Below are 21,481 nucleotides of genomic sequence, written 5' to 3' on the forward strand. Positions count from 1 at the left end.
CATTTCCATAAGATGCATTTTTTGGTTATGGCCACTAAAAGACAAATTGTAAGTCAGAATTTACCTAATGTCATCATTAAAAAATCTGGGCATTATATTCTTGCATTCATATATACATATCTAATAATACATTGTATCAAAACCACAAATATTTCCACATTTAACTCTCTTCTTCCTGACATACAAAGGGTACCACACAACACTCTGAGATTACGGAATTTAACCCTCCATATCCTGAGTCCTCTCTTCTTCAGTTTACCCTTCTAGGTATTTTCTTCGGACCCATCTACCCTTTCTAAACTATATCTCTTCACAGTAGCTAAATGTTAGGTGAAAGTTACTAGTAGAAGAAAACCACATGGTTTTCATGATGAAAAAACAGTAATAGCATTTCCCAAAGAGCATTCCATGAGAAGTTAATAAGTATGCTAAAAACAAAATGTGCCCAAAAGAAAGGTGGAAAAATCTCCTATTAAGCAAAATTTAAGATGTTTCTTTACTAAAGAATGCATAATATTATTTTATATACTAAACTGAGTTCTGATCTCAATGGGATGTACAGAGAAGGCAATGTTAACAAATTCATTTCACCAAAAATCTTTCTGTTTTTCAGTTAAGCCTCTCATCACATTTAAGAACTACTGTTCTCAAGGAACAGAACCCAGTTCTGTGACTGCTAAAGAAAAGAGGAGAGTTTTATGTGAGATTTTGATAACAGCCTTTTGGTAAGAAGGGTATTTTGCACAAGGAGGGCAGACAGAGAAGCTCTACAATTATAGCAACACACTGATCATTCCAAGAGCTCTATAGGTAATATCCATTCAACAGAGGGAGCAATACGTGATAGAGAAAGTAGGGCCAGGGCAGGGTGAGGCAAAATTTAAGGATTTATGTGCTTGCATGTCCCAGAAAGTGAATATCTCTTTATATTTTGTGTTGTGGCACCTCACTCTCCTCACCTTACCTTGGACCCTTCAGAAAAGATGGACTATCTCTCCTTATTCTTAGAGAAGAATTTTGTCTACCAAACTGCAGAACTGTTTTATTACTATATTACAATATTCTGTAATAAATCTTTTTTCTTCTTTTAATTAATTAATATATTTATTATTATTATTTTACTTTACATTATTGTATTGGTTTTGTGATACATTGACATAAATCTGCCCCGGGTGTACATGTGTTCCCCATCTTGAACCCCCCTCCCACCTCCCTTCCCATCCCATCCCTCTGGTTCATCCCAGTACACCAGACCCTAGCATCCTGTATCATGCATCGAACCTGGACTGGCAATTCGTTTCACATATGATAATATACATGTTTCAATGCCATTCTCCCAAATCATTCAACCCTCGCCCTCTCCCACAGAGTCCAAAAGACTGTTCTATACATCTTTGCTGTCTCTTTTAAAAATTAATTTTAATTAATTAAAAAATTGATTAGAAATTAATCACAGTTAAAGTAAATTCTCTTTATATCTTTAAGAAATAAGCATCAAAATAAAGTGAGGTTTTCTCAACTGCATAGTTCTACTATGTATGTACATACTCAAGAAAATTAAAAATATATGTTCACCCACAAACTTGCACATGAGTATCCATTACAGCATTATCCTTACTAGCCAAAAAGTAGGAAGAAAAAACAACTGATAAATGAATTCACAAGATGTGGGGCATATTTGCATGCTAAGTCACTTCCGTCATGTTTGACTCTTTGTGACCCTATGGATAATAGCCCACGAAGCTCCTCTGTCCATGGGATTCTCCAGGCAAAAATACTGGTGTATGCTGCCATGCCTTCCTCCAGGGGACCTTCCCAACCGAGGGAAGGATCAAACCCACCTCTCATGTCTGCTGCATTGGCAGGCGGGTTCTTCACTGTTAGCACCACCTGGGAAGCCCACAAAATGTGGTATATCCATACAATGGACTAATGTCCACCCCAAAAAGGCATGTTATTCTGATACATGCTACATGGATGAATCCTGCAAACCCAGGCCAATGGAAAGAAGGCAGACACAAACGACCACATACCAGTATGACTCTCTATATATGCAATTTGAACAGTAAGAAAACCCATAGAAGCAGAAAGTAGGTTAGGGATTGCCAGCTGATAGTGAAAGGAGGAAATTGGGACTGATTCTTTACAGTTATGGGTTTTTGTGGAGGTGATAGACATGTTTTATAATTAGATATAGAGATACTTGTAGAACATCATCAACGTACTAAAACCCACTGAACTGTAGGCTTTAACATGCTGAAGTATATGATAGGTGAAATATTGTTCGATAATAAATTTTTTTTAATTAAAATGAGTGAAGGTCTGAACACTTTCTCTTATGTAGCTAGAATTTATATTGTATTTATTATGTGCAGGGCACATCTTTAAATGTTTAACTTCATTAACTTACTTAATCCTCAACACTATCCAGTAAGACATATTTTAAAGATAAATAATTAAAGGCACCAAGCAATTGAAAAATTTGCCTCAAATTCTGTAGCTAGCAAGGAACAGAGCTAGGCTTATAAAACCAGGCAGTTTAACTTCAAAGCTGATGTTGCACACAAATTACTAGCACCAATGACCATTATAAGTCGGGGTATATACTTTCAGGCACATACATGCAGATGTATGTATATCAGTTCAGTTCAGTCGCTCAGTCGTGTCCGACTCCTTGCAACCCCATGAATCACAGCACGCCAGGCCTCCCTGTCCATCACCAACTCCCGGAGTTCATTCAAACTCATGTCCATCGAGTTGGTGATGCCATCCAGCCATCTCATTCTCTGTCGTCCCCTTCTCCTCCTGCCCCCAATCCTTCCCAGCATCAGAGTCTTTTCCAGTGAGTCAATTCTTCGCATGAGGTGGCCAAAGTATTGGAGTTTCAGCTTCCAATGAACACCCAGAACTGATCTCCTTTAGAATGGACTGGTTGGATCTCCTTGCAGTCCAAGGGACTCTCAAGAGTCTTCTCCAACACCACAATGCAAAAGCATCAGTTCTTCGGCGTGCAGCTTTCTTCACAGTCCAACTCTCACATCCATACATGACCACTGGAAAAACCATAGCCTTGACTAGACAGACCTTGGTTGGCAAAGTAATGGCTCTGCTTTTTATATGCTATCTAGGTTGGTCATAACTTTCCTTTCAAGGAGTAAGCGTCTTTTAATTTCATGACTGCAATCAGCATCCGCAGTGATTTTGGAGCCCCCAAAAATAAAGTCTGACACTGTTTCTACTGTTTCCCCATCTATTTCCCAAGAAGTGATGGGACCACATGCCATGATCTTAGTTTTCTGAATGTTGAGCTTCAAGCCAACATTTTCACTCTCCTCTTTCACTTTCATCAAGAGGCTTTTGAATTCCTCTTCACTTTCTGCCATAAGGGTGGTATCATCTGCATATCTGAGGTTATTGATATTTCTCCCGGCATCTTGATTCCAGCTTGTGCTTCTTCCAGCCCAGTGTTCCTCATGATGTACTCTGCATATAAGTTAAATAAGCAGGGTGACAATATACAACCTTGACGTATTCCTTTTCCTATTTGGAACCAGTGTGTTGTTCCATGTCCAGTTCTAACTGAAGCGAGACGCCGGCTCCGAGCGTGCAGATGCAAGACGCTGGCTGCGTGACCGACCACACACTGAAGCGTGGCCGAGAGGAGCTACCCCTCATCCGAGGCCAGGGGCGGCAGCCGAGAGGAGCATGTATGTATATATATAGATTCAAAAGTATTTGCATGGGACTATATATAACTAGAGGTCAGCAAACTATAGCCCATAGACCAAATCAGGCCTATCTATTTATACATAATCCATGAGCTAAGAATGGAAGACTAGATTTTATATTTTTAAATGGTTGAGAAAGAAGGAATGAAAAAAATAAGTATCATTTTCATTGACACACAAAAATCATACAAAATTCAAATTTCAGTGTCCATCGAAGTTTAATTGGGCATAGTGAAAGTGAAAATGAAGTTGCTCAGTAGTGTCCGACTCTTGCAACCCCATGGACTGTAGCCTACCAGGCTCCTCCGTCCGTGGGATTTTCCAGGCAAGAATACTGGAGTGGGTTGCCATTTACTTCTCCAGGGGATTTTCCCCACCCAGGGACTGAAACCAGGTCTCCCGCATTGTAGGCAGATGCTTTACTGTCTGAGCCACCAGGGCATAGGTACATCATTTATTCATTTTTTGTCTGTGGTAGCTTCTAGATTATGAAAGCAGAGTTGAGAAGTGGCAACAAAAACAGTGTGATCCCCACAATGCATTACATATTCCTATCAGGCCATTTACAGAAAAATTTTACTGACCCTTGGATTATACCATACAAGGTACTCTAAAACTTTCTTAGGTCACTAAGCATTACATAATATTCAACCTCCTAGACTTCTGAATTTCATTAAATGACTGCAAAATAAAAATGCACCTATAATTATTAAACCTCTTCCCTCCTGAGGAAATAAGTGTATCCTTTACCAAATACCTTTCAAAATGGTTGGATTAATTTATTTGCCTCCTAATGTGAAAATGACCTACACTTTGGTGGCCTAAGAACCTAGACTTTGGAAAGTTTCATGCCTATATCACCTGAATGCAGGCTCTTTTCACAGCTGCTCAATAGCCACCTAACATAGATGCTGAGTTCTGAGCTGTTTTGGGTGGCATGGTTAGGTCAACATTGAACAAATTATATACAGGGACTCTCATTCTTTTCAACCATCTTACCTTTCCAGCTTGGGCTTATGATATAGAAACTTCTGTTCTTTAACAAGTAGTTAGATAAATGGAAGAGTAGCTACTGCTCTTCTGTTGTCCCTCTTTGTGGACACTAGGCTCTGTATTCTGTATTGAGATACTCATTTTCCTGATGTTCGCAGCATAGAGCCTTCAGTTGTCTCTCTCTGGGAATTGCCTTCAGCTGAACAAGGCCACCTTGCCTAATGTAATGACTAATTTCCAAGGGCAAATACACACAGTAACTGATCAAAGTGAGAACATAAAAGCCCATCCACCTTGACTTAAGGCAGGATAATTTTAAAAGGCCATCCCAGCTCCAGAACTCCCTGCAAAATCCATTAAGTTTCTGTTGAACTTATTCATTGTGAGACTTCTCCTGGTTAATTCTCTTATTGTACAAAGATGTCCTGAGAACACTACTACACAAATTTTCTACAAGCAAAATTGTGTCTTAGAGTCTGTTTCTTGGGCAAACTGACTGAAAACACTCCTCAGTTCAGTCGCTCAGTCGTGTCCGACCCTTAGCAACCACATGAATCTCAGCACGCCAGGCCTCCCTGCCCATCATCAACTCCTGGTAATCACTCAAACTCATATGCATCTTGTCAGTGATGCCATACAGCCATCTCATCTTCTGTCGTCCCGTTCTCCTCCTGCCCCCAATCCCTCCCAGCATCAGAGTCTTTTCCAGTGAGTCAACTCTTCGTATGAGGTGGTCAAAGTATTGGAGTTTCAGCTTCAACATCAGTCCTCCCAATGAACACCCAGAACTGATCTCCTTTAGGATGGACTGGTTGGATCTCTTTGCAGTCCAAGGAACTCTCAAGAGTCTTCTCCAACACCACAATGCAAAAGCATCAATTCTTTGGCGTGCAGATTTCTTCACAGTCCAACTCTCACATCCATACATGACCACGGGAAAAACCATAGCCTTGACTAGACGGACCTCTGTTGGCAAAGTAATGTCTCTACTTTTTAATATGCTACCTATGTTGGTCATAACTTTCCTTCCAAGGAGTAAGCGTCTTTTAATTTCATGGCTGCAATCACCATCTGCAGTGATTTTGGAGCCCAAAAAAATAAAGTCTGACACTGTTTCCACTGTTTCCCCATCTATTTGCCATGAAGTGATGGGACCAGATGCCATGATCTTAGTTTTCTGAATGTTGAGCTTCAAGTCAACTTTTTCACTCTCCTCTTTCACTTTCATCAAGAGGCTTTGTAGTTCCTCTTCACTTTCTGCCATAAGGGTGGTGTCATCTGCATATCTGAGGTTATTTATATTTCTCCCGGCAATCTTGATTCCAGCTTATGTTTCTTCCAGCCCACCGTTTCTCATGATGTACTCTGCATATAAGTTAAATAAGTGGGGTGACAAATAACAGCCTTGATGTACTCCTTTTCCTATTTGGAACCAGTCTGTTGTTCCATGTCCAGTTCTAACTGTTGCTTCCTGACCTGCATACAGGTTTCTCAAGAGTCAGGTCAGGTGGCCTGGGATTCCCAACTCTTTCAGAATTTTCCACAGTTTATTGTCAACTACACAGTCAAAGGCTTTTGGCAAAATCAATAAAACAGAAATAGATGTTTTTCTGGAACTCTCTTGCTTTTTTGATGATCCAGTGGATGTTGACAATTTGATCTCTGGTTCCTCTGCCTCTTCTAAAACCAGCTTGAACATCTGGAAGTTCTCAGTTAATGAGAAAGGCTGGCTTGGAGAATTTTGAGCATGACTTTACTAGAGTGTGAAATGAGTGCAATTGTACAGTAGTTTGAGCATTCTTTGTCATTGCCTTTCTTTGGGATTGGAATGAAAACTGACCTTTTCCAGTCCTGTGGCCACTGCTGAGTTTTCCAAATTTGCTGGCATATTGCGTGCAGCACTTTCACAGTATCATCTTTCAGGATTTGAAAGAGCTCAACTGGAATTCCATTACCTCTACTAGCTTCCACTTTGTTCATAGTGATGCTTCCTAAGGCCCACTTGACTTCACATTCCAGGATGTCTGGCTCTAGGTGAGTGATCATACCATCATGATTATCTTGGTCATGAAGATCTTTTTTGTACAGTTCTTCTGTGTATTCTTGCCACCTCTTTTTAATATCTTCTGCTTCTGTTAGGTCCATTCCATTTCTGTCCTTTATCAAGCCCATCTTTGCATGAAATGTTCCCTTGGAATCTCTAATTTTCTTGAAGAGATCTCTAGTCTTTTCCATTCAGTTGTTTTCCTTTATTTCTTTGCATTGATCTCTGAGGAAGGCTTTCTAATCTCTCCTTGCTATTCTTTGGAACTCTGCATTCAGATGCTTATATCTTTCCTTTTCTCCTTTGTTTTTCACTTCTCTTCTTTTCACAGCTATATGTAAGGCCTCCTCAGACAGCCATTTTGCTTTTTTGCATTTCTTTTCCATAGGGGTGGTCTTTATCCCTGTCTCCTGTACAATGTCACGAATCTCCATCCATAGTTCATCAGGCACTCTATCAGATCTAGTCCCTTAAATCTATTTCTCACTTCCACTGTATAATCATAAGGGATTTGATTTAGGTCATACCTGAATGGTCTAGTGGTTTTCCCTACTTTCTTCAGTAACACTCCTAACCCTTCCTAAAAGAAGAGAGATTTGATATTTGATATGATGCCTGAGTTTAGGAGAGGAAAATGAGTCCTGAAGGCTTCATCCCTTCCATCCTCTCTTTTTGGGGTCAGACCTCATGCAGGCAGATGCATGCTCCTTCTGCTATTTGTGTAAGGTAAGGCATGCCTCAGGTTATACTTTTCTGTGGCAAACCTGACCAATCATTATCGTTTTCACAGTAACAAGGTTCTAAATTGTGACAAGGAAGATGTCTATGGGTATCGTCTCTGAAGAGAATATTTCGGTAGGATTGGATCTACCAGAATCTAAATTTAGATAAAGATTCCAGGAAGCTCAATTGTGGTAGTAAGCCTAATTTAAGATTTCTAATTTGGCCTAAACTTGTACTGATGCAATGGCTCTCTGAGTTTGATCCCTGGGTCAGGAGATCCTCTGAAGGAGGAAATGGCAACCCACGTAAATATTCTTGCCTGGAAAATCTCATGGACAGAGGAGCCAGGAGAGCTACAATCCATGGGGTCACAAAGAGTCAGACATGACTGTGTGACTAAACACACACAGGTGATAATTATGCTATGATTTTACATTTATCTTCTTGATTCCCTTGTCTTTGTTCAACGGGGTAAACTTATGGACAGGAATGAATCATGATCATCATCCTAAACCCACAATGACAAAGAAGAGCACTACATATGTTCTATAGATAAATCTTCATTCCTTAATATTAATCATTTACAGTCTAATATGACAGTTTTAATCAACAGTTTCATTCACCTACATATAAAGGCAGATGCTACCCCAGCAATGCCTTAGTTTGGGGCAGATTTTGATCAAATATAGCTTGGGCATTTGAGATTTTGGAAGATGTTTTCAGATAGGAAAACTGAGCCATTTCCTTATTAGTAACTGAATTGGAGAAGCTCCATCTCAGATTTAGTTTAAGAATTAAAACCAATAATATATGTATATATTTTTATTATTTTAATATATATTATTATATAATATATAATAAATGTGTTATTTATATATTTATATTTATTATAACATATAAATTATTATAGCATATCTTATATAAATATATATATAAAATATCTCTGGAAATATCTTATATAGTGGGTACTCAATACATATTAATTCATAGCTCAGCATTAAGAACTATTATATAATATATCCACATGGGTTCTCTCTAGATTCTTCACAGAGAATGAAAATCTACTTCCTGAAGGTAAGAGGATGACTTTTCATTCCAAAGAGATTATTTCAAGCTAAAATTCTGAACAATGAGTCAGTGAATCAGGCTCATATCAAAATTAATGAGTACAAAAGTAGGTAATTGGTGACAGAAACAGAGAGCAAAGGCAATCACATCCACTTCCAGAATGCTTATATCCCTGAAAAGTTCACATGCTAAATGTTATCCCTCAATGTAAAGGTATTTAGAGGTGAGGCCTTCAGAAGGAGATTAAGTCATCAGGGTGGAGTCTTCACGAATGTGATTAATGCCCTTATAAATGAGAGTGCAGAGAACTCGTTTTGTCCCTTCCACCTCAAATGAGGACACATTGAAAAGAAAGTCTCTGTGAATCAGGAAGTGAGCCCTCACCAGACACTGAATGTGTTGGCACCTTGGTCTTGGATTTCCCAGAGAACTAACTGTGAGAACTAAATATTTGTTGTTCACCACACCCAGTATATAGTATTCTGCTGAAGCAGCCCAAACTAAGAAAGAAGAAAATGTTCCCTTTGCTTCTAAGAGCATTATTAACCCTGACCACACAGGTACTGGGAAATTGAGAGCATTCAGAGACTGGCTGCCAATGATGGCAGCTAACTCACTGGGATTCTCACTCGATCTGGCTCAAGGCATCAAATGACTCAAGAGTTCACACTACTAGTATGTGGCAAAGGATGGAGGCAAACCTGTGGTGGTTAGTTCCATCACATTCTCTTCTTACAGAGAGGAAGAACCAAGTTCTTGCCTGATAGTTTAGAAAAGCAGCTTGAACCCAAAGACTAAACAGGAAGCAGAAATTGGTGACATTAGGCAATAACCAACATTGTAAAGCTTAGCAGAGAACCAGTTAATCAAGACAAGGATGTTCTACTTAGGTTAGGATGAGCATAAATGGATGCTGTGCATTTGTTACTCTGTGGAGTTCTCTGCTGTGATTGGCATTCAGCTTTAAAATCCTACACTAAGAATATACTTAAAGAGACAGGAATATCATATCACCTTACTACCTCCTGAGAAACCTGTATGCAGGACAAGAAGTAATAGAAGCAGACATGGAACAATGAATTGGTTCAAAATTGGGAAAGGAGTACATCAAGTCTGTACATTATATGCAGAGTATGTTATGCAGGGTATATTATGTGAAATGCCCAACTGGATAAATCACAAGCTGGAATCAAGATTGCTGAGAGAAATATCAACAACCTCAGATATGCACATGATTCCACTCTAATGGCAGAAAGCAAAGAGGAGCTAAATAGTCTCCTGATGAATGTAAAAGAGGAGAGTGAAAAAGCTGGTTTAAAGTTCGACATTCAAAAAACTATGATCTTGGTATCTGGTCCCATCACTTCATGGCAAATAGATGGGGGAACGTCTATGGAAACAATGACAGATTATTTTTCTTGGGCTCCAAAATCACTGTGGAGAGTGATTGCAGTGATGAAATTCAAAAACACTTGCTCCTTGTAACAAAAGCTATGACAAATCTAGACAACATATTAAAAATATAGGCAGAGACATCACTTTGCCAACAAAGGTCCATATATCAAAGTTATGGCTTTTCCAGTAGTCATGTACAGATCAGAAGTGAGCATTGAGCCATAAAGAAATGTGTGCTGTGCTAAGTCACTTCAGTCTTGTTCGACTCTTTGTGACCCTATGGACTATAGCCTTCCAAGCTCCTCTGTCCATGGAATTTTCTAGGTAAAAATACTGGAGTGGATTGCCATTTCCTCCTCCAGGGTATCTTTCCAAGCCAGGGATCAAACCTGTCTTTTATATCTCCAGCATTGTCAGGCAGGTTCTTCATGACTAGCGCTACCTGGGAAGCCCAGACCATGAAGAAGACTGAGTGCCAAAGAATTAATCCTTTCAAATTGTTGTGTTGGAGAAGACTTGAGAGTCCCTCGGACTGCAAGGAGTTCAAACCAGTCAATCCTAAAGGAAATCAATCCTGAGTACTCATTGGAAGGACCGATGCTGAAGTTCCAATACTTTTGCCACCTAATGCAAAGAGCCAACCCATTGGAAAAGACTCTGATGATCTGAAAGATGGAACACAAGAGGAGAAGGAGGCAGCAGAGGCTGAGATGGTTAGATAGCATCACTGACTCAACAGATATGAGTTTGAGCAAACTCTGGGAGATAGTAAAGGACAGGAAAGCTTGGTGTGCTGCAGTTCATGGGGTCACAAAGAGTTGGACATGACTGAGCACCTGAACAACACACGAAGAATAAGGAAGGACTGATGCTGAAGCAGAAGTTCCAATACTCTGGCCACTTGGTGGGAAGAGCTGACTCACTGGAAAAGAACCTACTGATGGGAAGATCGAAGGCCAAAGGAGTAGGGGGTGGCAGAAGATGAGATGGTTAGCACAACTGACTCAATGGGCAAGAATTTGAGCAAATTCAGGGAGTACTGGAGGCCAGAGGAACTTAGCATGCTGCAATCCATAGTGTCACAAAGAGTCAGACGTGACTCGGTGACTGAACAACACCACTAAGAGAAAAACTAAGGAACACTATGAAAAGAGTGAGTTTTCTCATGGCAAGGGGAAAAAAAGGAAATAATTAAAATTTATAAAAAATTAAAAAGTGTGTTTCCCTAAACCCCTGGAAAGAAGGTCCTAATTTTTCACAAGGATTCTCAGAAAAGAACCTGGGATTGGAGGTGGTGGTGGCTGACTTTAGAATGTAGTTTCTGGGGATGTAATCACTGATTTGATTTGTTTTTTAGCCTCTGATGTTTGTGATTTTTGTGAACTTGGAACAAATAACACTATTAATACGAGCAGTCTAGTCAAAAAACCAAGCTCAAGCATTTAACACCATGGCTTTCAGAACTAGCGAATTCCAGAGAGGAGCTGAATGTCCTTTGAAGAAATGTTTCCCTTACCGTTATTTTTTTCCCAAATCTGTTGAATATAAATTTTTGAGTAGCCTCTTAAGTTTGATGCTTTAAAATAAGAGAGAGAGAGAGAGAGAAAGGAAAGAGGAGGAGGAGGGAAAGGAGGGAAGGAAGGAGGGAAATAACAAAAGACAAAAGAAGAGGAAGGAAACGGGTAGGAAGAGAAGAGAAATCCATTCCTTTAAAATTCGTTTCCTAATTCTATAATCAAAGACCATGATTATATTCCATGAATTGCATTTCAGAAAGCAGTTTAGTTTATAAATCATAAATAAGATCTGACAGAAAGGGCGAAGGGAAAATTACTGAAACATACTATATCTGAATTGTCAGGCATTACACATCACCCTCAGAGAGTACAGAGACATGGGAGATTTAACCAATGTGCTCAAATCTTTGTAAACATAAGGTACCAGAGATTCCAATTCAAATAAACATTACTAGCTTAAGAAATAGGAGAAAAGCTCTGAGACCTCGCTCAGGTAGTCACATCAGTTTCTGCAGGAATGCAGGAATTGCTGCAAAACGGTGAACTGAAAACCATATGGACAAAGCTTAACTCTCGATGTAAGAGAAAACACAATACTTCAAAATGTTTAAAACACCCTCCATTTTCAGTGACTCATTTCAGGCATTTTTCTTCTTTCTATAGGAAGGAGGAAACGGCCGGGCTCACCTGCATCAAAGCCCACACTCGGCACTAAGTCCACGGTTCCGTGAAAGGCTCCGGCCCACGCTGAGGTAGCGGAGGTGACTGTCGTCGGGTCTGTCTTTGTGATGTCGCACGGGGGCGCGGCAATCCTGGCCGCGCGCACGGAGGGCATCAGCAGGGGCCCGTAAGGCGGCTCCAGCGCGGAGCCCGCAGGAGGGTGGTGGTGATGGTGGTGGCGGTGGTGGTGGCGGTGGTGCACGTGCGGGGGGTGGTGCCGCATGTATACGTCGTGCACGTGGCCGTAGGACGGGCTCACCTGAGATGCCAGCGGGTAGTGCCAGGACTCCGACCCCGGAGGCGGAGGCGCGGAGCCAGTCTGATGCAGCCCGTGTCCCGGCCAGGGGCTGGGGTCGGCGGCCGGAAAGTTGCCCGGGGGTGCGGTGACCTGGAAGTCAGGATGAACGCCCCCCAGACAGGGGGCGGGTGGGGGCTGGTAAGAGCTGGTCCAAAAGGAAGTCGGGAAACTAGTCCGCTGGCTTGAGAGAGCTGAGCTGTCTGAGAAGACAGAAAAATAACATTATTTACATAAGATTCAGTTCTGGGATAGACTTGCCTCTACTTGTGCAATATTTTCAAGCGAGCTAATGAGTATGTACTCTTTTTCTCCCCACACAGAGGTGAATGATACCAGGTAATGATACCAGACTCTGAGGTTTCATGCCAGGCCAATGCGCAGGGGCCCAGATAATGATTGAGTCCCTAGTGTTGCTGGCTTAGTTTAGGCGGTCACTGCCTAGGCTGAGGTGGACAAGTCTAGGACTGGAAAACTTCGCTTTCTCCTGTGTGTCTTAATGCCGTTAGGTCTGAGCAGAGGTCACGGGTACATACGTCACAGGTTAGAAAAAAAAGCTTATGCCATGACATGATTCAGGTAGATTGCAAATGATGTTTACCAACTTCTTTTAAAGGCAAATACAATTTTCACTCAAACTAACCATTTTAATGCCAAAACAAACAAACGGAAGTAAGATCATACTTAAGGATACTTGCCAGCACTCACTTTACATCAAGAAGGATGTATTCCCAGCTTAGTTTTTCTGTAGAGGTCTGGGAGTTTCTGGACTGAAAATAATAATAGTTCACATTTAATGTCAGTGACCCAGTACTGGATACAAGGCCAGGAGCTTTTCATGGATTGATCTCATTGGGTCCACACTCCAAACTTATGAAGTAGTTACTGTTATTATCCACATTTTAGAGATGTGGAAATTGAAGCAAGGAATGGCTGTCACTCATCACAACTGTGCCGCAAGTCAGCACACTTGTAACTATAACCTGAACACCTAGATTTGGTGAAAATTCTGTTGAAATCATGAGTGGAGGAAATTCAGGTGGGTTGTGGATTGGAGGAGATATTGAGAAGGGGTGAATGATATAAAAAAATAGCACTTGGAGATAAATAAGCAAGAGAGAGAACAAGTCCCAGCTTTGCTTCAATTTCTCCATTCAATGTTCATGACATATTTACAGATGACCTACTATGTGTGAAACATGGGGTGACTAGGGATGATTGGACAGATGCCATCTTCAGTCACATCTGGCAGGGAACAGAGAAGTAAATAAACATGAGCAATGTAACTTAGATTGTGCTCTCAGGAGGGGAAATAGACAGGGCATTGAAACTGGCTTAGAAAGTAACAACAAAATCAAAAGGGTCAGGAGGGCTAGCCATATGAAGAGTTAGGGAAGAGTGTTTAAGGCTAATGAAAAAGTATGTGGAGAAAGGCCAGAAGTACACATACTTGCACAAAGCAGCATTTAAGAGATCAAAAAAGGACTCAGTGGGCAGATGGTGGCAAACATACTATGGTCCAAGAAGGACCCACATGGGTATGGCCTTACAGTTCAGTTCAGTTCAGTCGCTCAGTCGTGTCCGACTCTTTGCGACCCCATGGACTGCAGCATACCGGGTCTCCCTGTCCATCACCAACTCCCGGAGTTTACTTAAACTCATGTCCATTGAGTTGGTGATGCCATCCAGCCATCTCATCCTCTGTCCTCCTCTTCTTCTTCTGCCTTCAATCTTTCCCAGCATCAGGGTCTTTTCAAATGAGTCAGTTCTTTGCATCAGGTGGCCAAAGTATTGGAGCTTCAGCTTCAGCATCAGTCCTTCCAATGAATATTCAGGACTGATCTCCTTTAGGATTGACTGGTTGGATCTCCTTGCAGTCCAAGGGACTTTCAAGAGTCTTCTCTAACACCACGGTTCAAAAGCATCAATTCTTCAGTGCTGAGCTTCCTTTGTAGTCCAACTCTCACATCCATACATGACCACTGGAAAAACTATAGCCTTGACTAGACAGATCTTTGTTGGCAAAGTAATGTCTCTGCTTTTTAATATGCTGACTAGGTTGGCTTTTCATAGCCTTACAAGCCATGCACTAAATGTGGATACCATCCTGAGGAGGTCTAGTGAGCTTAAAGAAAGTTTTATTTTTACTTTTTAAATTAATTTTTATGGAGTATAGTTCCTAGGAAGGATTATGGTCAGACCTGTATTTAGAGAGATAGCTACTCCAGCCATAACCTGTTGCCTCTGGTACAGGTAACTGAGCAAGCCCTGGCCTGGGAGTCTGGAGAGCCCAGGTTGAGAGCTGGTATCCAGCAATCATCCTCTCTTATTGTAGGACCCCAAGTGATCTGTTGGCTTGTCTGTGGCTTAGTGTCTTCCAATCAAATATAAGGCATTTGAGCTCATTTAATTCCAAATATCTTCTGGCCCTATGCTTCTAATCATTCTGTGAAATGTCCTATGGATTATTTCTATCTGTAAAGATAAGGGTGTTAGTACATTAGTTATGCATGTACAGTACAACAGTATTTTTATACTGTGTTCCACATAAAAGAACCTTGCTAGATATCTCCATGGAATGAAGGATATATCAAGAAGTATTGTGAAATAAAAATTTATATGAAAAAGTTTATGTGAAATAAAAGTTTATGAACTTTTATAAAAGTTTAATAAAAGTTTCATAAACTTCCAGGACATAGTTGTTTTTTTTTTTACCTCAGGGAAATCTTAAGTGACTTGACTCAACCCCCATATATGTATTTTGATGAACATAATTAGTTGATCAACATAAATCATTATGTTGTTGATGAACAATCACTGGGTTGTTTCAAATATTTTCTTTCTTTAGCTTCACTAAAGGCTAAGTCACTACACTGTAAGCTCTTCCTCTCTCTCCCCATCAGCCTCACGGCAAAGCTATCATCCACCCCATCCACAGATAGACAACTTTTCAGTGTCTCAATGCAAGTTCCCCCTAGCTCCTGCCCAGAATCTCCTTGGATCTCAAACCCTTGAGGAAACGTAAATGATGATGATCTTGTAGAGGCAAAGATGAAAAGCAAACTATTCTTCAAACCTTCCAGCAGATTTGGCACAGTTTTACTCGAATGACTTAGTTTTATCACAATCACAATCTATTAGAAAATAGCACTTAAATTCAAGCCTACTGGCATTGGGCAAATGTGATCTATTTAAGCATTGTCCTCTTCTTACATGTGAAACCTGGCTACTGATGACAAGAAGGAAAATTGTGTGAGGTGTAGGAAGAAAATTCAGTTTGCCTTAGATGATGGCAGTGCTAAGTCGCTTCAGTCATTTCTGACCTTGCAACCCCATGAACTGTAGCCTGCCAGGCTCCTCTATCCATGGGATTCTCCAGGCAAGAATACCCAGAGTGCGTTGCCATGCCCTCCTCCAGGGGATCTTCCTGACCCAAGGATTGAACCCATGTCACTTGTGTCTCTTGCATTGGCAGGCAGGTTCTTTACTACTAGTGCCACCCAGGAAGCCTATAAATGATGGACATTTGTAGAATATTTCTATCATACTCACAGTGAAAGCTGTCACCATTTAAAGTTTAAAACTCATAAAAGAGTTTATAGAAGCTTCTTATATTACATAGTGCAGCTTTTCCATCACCGATCTGCTCCTTTGCTCTCAGAGATCCAATCTTTGGTACCAAACCCTTCATTCTGCTCATAAGTTTTATCTCTTATGGGACCAGAATTCCATTATAACAGCTGAACTCAACCCACAGGTGTGTGCCAGAGATAGAGATCTCCTTATTAATATCTCCCTTTAAAATGTCAAAAGTACAGAGAGTATATGTCATTTTCCTGGATGCTTTCCTTTTGTTTCCTTCATTCATGTCCATAGGACTAATTTTATTTTACAGATGTTTACATATTTTGGATATGTATGAAGAAATATAAATAATTTAAAAATTCCTTACAAAAATATTATCCTATTTATTACATATTGTATTGTGATTAGTGAACATGTTATCATTGAAAGTAGAAGTCTGTTCTAAAAAACGCACCCCATAAAGGCTGAACAAAGCTTTAAAATGTGCCAGGGAAAAATCAAATTAGAAGCAACTTAGTATTTTCCCAGTCAGTGTGTCTCCTGAGATTAACATAAAGTTTGCAGAGATCAATGCAGTGTTTTGAAAAAATAATGTTGCATTCTACAAATAAATGAAAATACATTGAATAGAAAATATGTTTGTGGGCAAGTCTACATTTCAAAATCACTATCTGGTATCTTGATTGTTAAAAAAGAAATTCTTGATACAAAGAAACAGATGATATTCTTTGTTTCATGCCTGGAAATCAGTATGCTTATTTCATATGTATGTAAATTTTTTTCATTACATGACTCTTTGCTTACAAGTATTTAATCACAGCCACATTTTTTGGATGAAAAAGCTTATGAAAAACTGCACACAGTATTTCCATGCAATATTACTTTTCAGCAATTCAGAACTATGTGATATTAACACTCTATGGTGACTTTGGGCTCAATGACACAATATTTGTATGACATTCACACTGAGTCTAACACGTACAAAATGTCTAGATATACTTTGGTTCAGTTTGCATTTGGGATTAAAAAATATTACACACAAACATACATACCCTATTTCTAAACAACAACAAAAAGGAAAAAAAAATTAATTGTCTAATACAATCCACCCAGTGCATACCCAGTAATCTCACTGGTGTGATTTTTAACAGAAATATGTCTTAGAGACATAAAAGAGCTTAACATGGTACATCAAGAGGTTCTTTTCAATTTCACAGTAGCTGGGATACGTTTTACATTAACATTCAGTTTCTCTGAAAAGAATCTAAAGGTAAACATTTTTGCAAGAGAAAATTAAACATATAATTTAAAAAATATTTTATTAATTTTGAAAAAAAAAAAAAAACAAAAGTAAAAGTATTAGCCCCTCAGTCATGTCAGACTCTTTGTGACCCCATGGACTGGGGACCGCCAGACTCCTCTGTCCACAGAATTCTCCATGCAAGATTACTGGAGTGAGTAGCCATTCCCTTCTCCAGGGGATCTACGCAACCGAGGGATTAAACCCAGGTCTCTTGCATTGCAGGCAGATTCTTTATTGTCTGAGCCACCAAAAATGAAGACTATATTAAAATGAAAAATGGGTTCTTAAGATCTTAAAAATTTCCAGAAAACATATTCTTGGAATTAATACTGACTGAAAACATCCATGCTAAAAGATAATATTTACCTTTTTAATTAACCTTAGTGGAAAGCAATGTTCCTCCATTCTCAGTCTACAATTCTCTTCCTCTTGTTCTAATTTCTATAAAAATAAATTTTGGGGTCAGAGGTGAAATGATATCTGCTCCACTGTTACCTGTCACTCCGTAATTAAGCATTACCATTATGTACAAAGATTACCCGCCACTTATTTTGTTCTAGAGTTGCTCAAAATAGTCTTTGTGACTCCAAAATGAGAATTTCACAGGATGCTATCAGATGCCCATAATCCCTGAAGGCAGGTAACTAAGATAAACCAGGCCTCAATTTTCTCCAAGGTGTTTATTTTAAACTTCCCCACAGAAATCACTTCCAATGGCCTCCTGGAGAGGCCGCTCAACTCTCTCCTTCCCTGTGTCAGCTGACCCAAGAGACAGGCCCTCCTTCCCCTTCTTCCTTTTTGCTGTCTAAGTTCAATGCTCATTTTGAGAGATCTTTCTTATGAGAATGTTGCTCCAAGAAGACACTGTGTAAATCAATTATGCCAAATATATTTGCTTTGCAACTACAAAAAGAAAAAAAATATATCAAGTTTACCATTCAGCATAGTTTTTAAGTCAGTGATCTATTTGGCTATGTCTTGACTTAACTACTCCCTTTTCCTACACACACAAACACACACATACAAGCTTTCTGTAATAAAACTTAAGCACTGAAATCAGTGAATAGATATATTTGAAGCTGATGTTTCTATTTGGATGGGATGAGACAATCAGATTCATTATGGTTTCTTAACTGAGAAGCCCTGTATAACCCATTAGAAGATATAGCAGGAGAAGAGGTAGTTCATGTGATGTTGTGCCTAATAAAGAACAAATATTTCCTGTCAATTTTTTGACAGGAAAAGTCACAAAACATCTAAAGAGGACTTTCCTAAGTCCACCAAGATACAAGCTCAAAGTATGACCACGATTCCATCATTAGCTGACACTCTATCACTTGCCTGAAGATTTACTGTGGAAATATATTCTGCAATCAAACATAATTCAATTTTAAGTTCCTTTGAAGCACTGCAGCACTTGTGCAGCACTGTAGAAAAACCTCATGCCATAAATTAGACCCCTTAACTTAATACAGCTGGTCAACAGCTCCTCATAAAGTATTACTGCCATGACCATCAAAACTGTCAATAGCCTTCAGTATCTAGTATGTTCAAGACACTGCGCTTTTTGTCAGGAGTACAAACTTCCATAAAACAATGTTTCTGAATAAAGACACAAGGTTGGTTTTCTGTGTACCAAATGAGTGAAAACTTACTTAAGTAAGAGAGAAAAGTCATCTGACCTTCAGTTAATGCATTGCATCAAGCCCTATGCTAAATTATTCATATACATCATCAGAAAATCTTTACAACAACAATAGGAGATGCGTAATAATAAACACATATTATAGTTGAAGCTACTCTCAGAGATACTTAGAGCATCAAGGATAACATTGCCACCAGGCAATAATAAGGTCCAATTCTGAACCCCAAACATAATCCAACCAAAGACAGCATTATGCAAACTGCTGTTGCTTTGGCAGTTAATACAATATTTGAAGCAGCTCTCTTCACCAGACATGGGAATCACTATTACACTTTTCTATAGCATAGTTACTAAATCCTTAATTTAATGTTGTGGATTTCCTATGAATCTTATTCAACTTATGTACACTTAACTAAAAACACCAATTTACAACTATGGCAATTTTTATTTACAATTGGATGGTAAATAATACATTTGAAATCACAACTTCATGGAGAAAAGACTTCAACAATCCCTTAATTCAAGTCCCTTATTTTATAAATAAAACTGTACCCAAAGATTTCATACAACTTATTACTATAAATTCTCTATTAAGGACATTTTTGTTTTCTTATCCTGGGTACATGGTATGAATTTGGTTCGTTTAATTTAATTACTTGATCATTCAATTTATATTCCATATTTTTCATATAGAAATGCATTATCCTGAGTATTGGGGAAATGATGTGAGATAAATAGGACACATATAGTCTTAGCTGAAGAGGGAGAGATGAAGATGGAAGAGAATGCTGTGTTTGCCTGTGCTTCTCTGATAAACTAACTTACAAAGCTCTAAAATTTCTGGTCTCTACCTACACCTTTTCCTTTCACTCCACTTAAACCAACATTTTGGCTTCTCATTGAATATTCAAGTTGGAACCTTCCTCTGGTCCTTTGCACTGGCTGTTTCACCTGTCTTCAGTAATCTCCCTCTAGATATTTGTGTGATGAGAAGCATTCTTATTACCTTTGGGTATGTACTGAAATAAAAATCTTAGACCATCTATTGTCACCCTAAATAAAACAAGGTAAAACAATACCTTGCATCTCAATATATTGATATATTTACTGTCTGTCTCTTCTACTAGAAAGCTTCATGAGTGTACAAGTGGACTCTCCTGTCCACTGATAGATTCCCACTATCTAGAACATAGCAGGACCTTAATAAATATCTGCTGCATAAGTCAATGTCAATAAATTAAACAGAAGACAGATTTGTAGGCCAAATTCGAGATAATGCCAAGAAAATTCTAATAATACTAAAACACTACCATTATTCACCCTTTCAATGCTAAAATTTGACGTCTTTCTAAAGGTCCTCTCCATTAAGTCATGCAGATTATGGCAAAACACTGAATTGTAGAGTTGTTACATTTACACAACACTTCACTTAAAACTATTCTGGTTATGATACTTTAGACAATCACTCTTACATCTATTTGTAATTTGGAACTTTCATTCCTATGTTCCAAGTTCAGTGGTCACTGGGCTGCATTATGTCAGTATGCTAAAAGAATTAGGCATTGCATTTTCCCCTGGAGAAGGGAATGGCATCCCACTCCATTATTCTTGCCTGGAGAATTCCATGGACAGAGGAACCTGGCAGAATATAGCCCATGGGGTTACATACAGTCGGATACAACTGAATGACTGACAGTTTCACTCACTCTTCCAGGACTGGCTGTCATGATAGGATTTATTATTGATATATCAAACACTTTATTAAAGTCAGCTAGGTCACTGAACTTTCCCTAATTCCACTCTCCACGGTTTTTAAAAATATTCACAATGTGCTATCTAATAGGACATCATTGGTTCTATTAGCATCTTAGTGTTTGAAGGACTAAGTTTCTTTGGTAAGTCCATAATTACTAATCAAGTAAGCAGTATGCTTCCCAATTCACCTATATCAAGGTCTAGGTCACTTGAGTATGGATTCCACCTTCCACTTTACAGTCTCTGTGTATATTAACGTTTTCGTATTTACTAGAAGGAGGGAGAAGAGAAGGGAGGGATGGTGAAAGGATAGAATGGAGGGGGAGAAGAGGAAAGGGAAGGAAATGCAGGCAGACAGGCAAGTACGAACCCTTCTACTGATGCTGAGAAGGAAGCGGCCACTCATCACCTCGCACCCGCCCCTAACACAAATGTCCAGCCTTCCCTCATCAAGGATCGCCTGGGGCACTTGTTACAATAACTCCCCGAGCCTCCTTCTGGACCCTTTGTCTGATTCAAAGGTCTGAGTTAGGAGGCGGCAATCTGTGATTTTCACAGCACTAGATTGACAACTATCAAACCTGAGCCTGCACCTGGATCCCTGGAGGGCTGGTTAAAACATAGGTTACTCTACCTCTGAGGTTCTGATTCAGTGGGTCTGGGGCTTAGCCCAAGAATTTGCATATCTAACAAGTTTCCTTGCGATGTTC

General features: G+C 39.5%; 1 protein-coding gene across 4 annotated transcripts in view; it reads right to left on the minus strand.

Moving 5' to 3' along the window:
- The window catches only part of VGLL3 (vestigial like family member 3), a 56,085-nt gene that overhangs the window by 20,965 nt on the left and 13,639 nt on the right, over positions 1-21,481 (minus strand). For all 4 annotated transcript variants that reach the window (XM_055422600.2, XM_055422068.2, XM_055424152.2 and 1 more), the window contains exon 3: positions 12,156-12,686. In XM_055422600.2, the coding sequence (XP_055278575.2) occupies positions 12,156-12,686 (531 nt within the window). The remainder of the gene's footprint in view (positions 1-12,155; positions 12,687-21,481) is intronic.

The sequence above is a fragment of the Moschus berezovskii genome, chromosome 1 (assembly GCF_049115385.1).
Source record: "Moschus berezovskii isolate FMDL1 chromosome 1, NW_MosBer_1.0, whole genome shotgun sequence".
NCBI lineage: Eukaryota > Metazoa > Chordata > Mammalia > Artiodactyla > Moschidae > Moschus > Moschus berezovskii.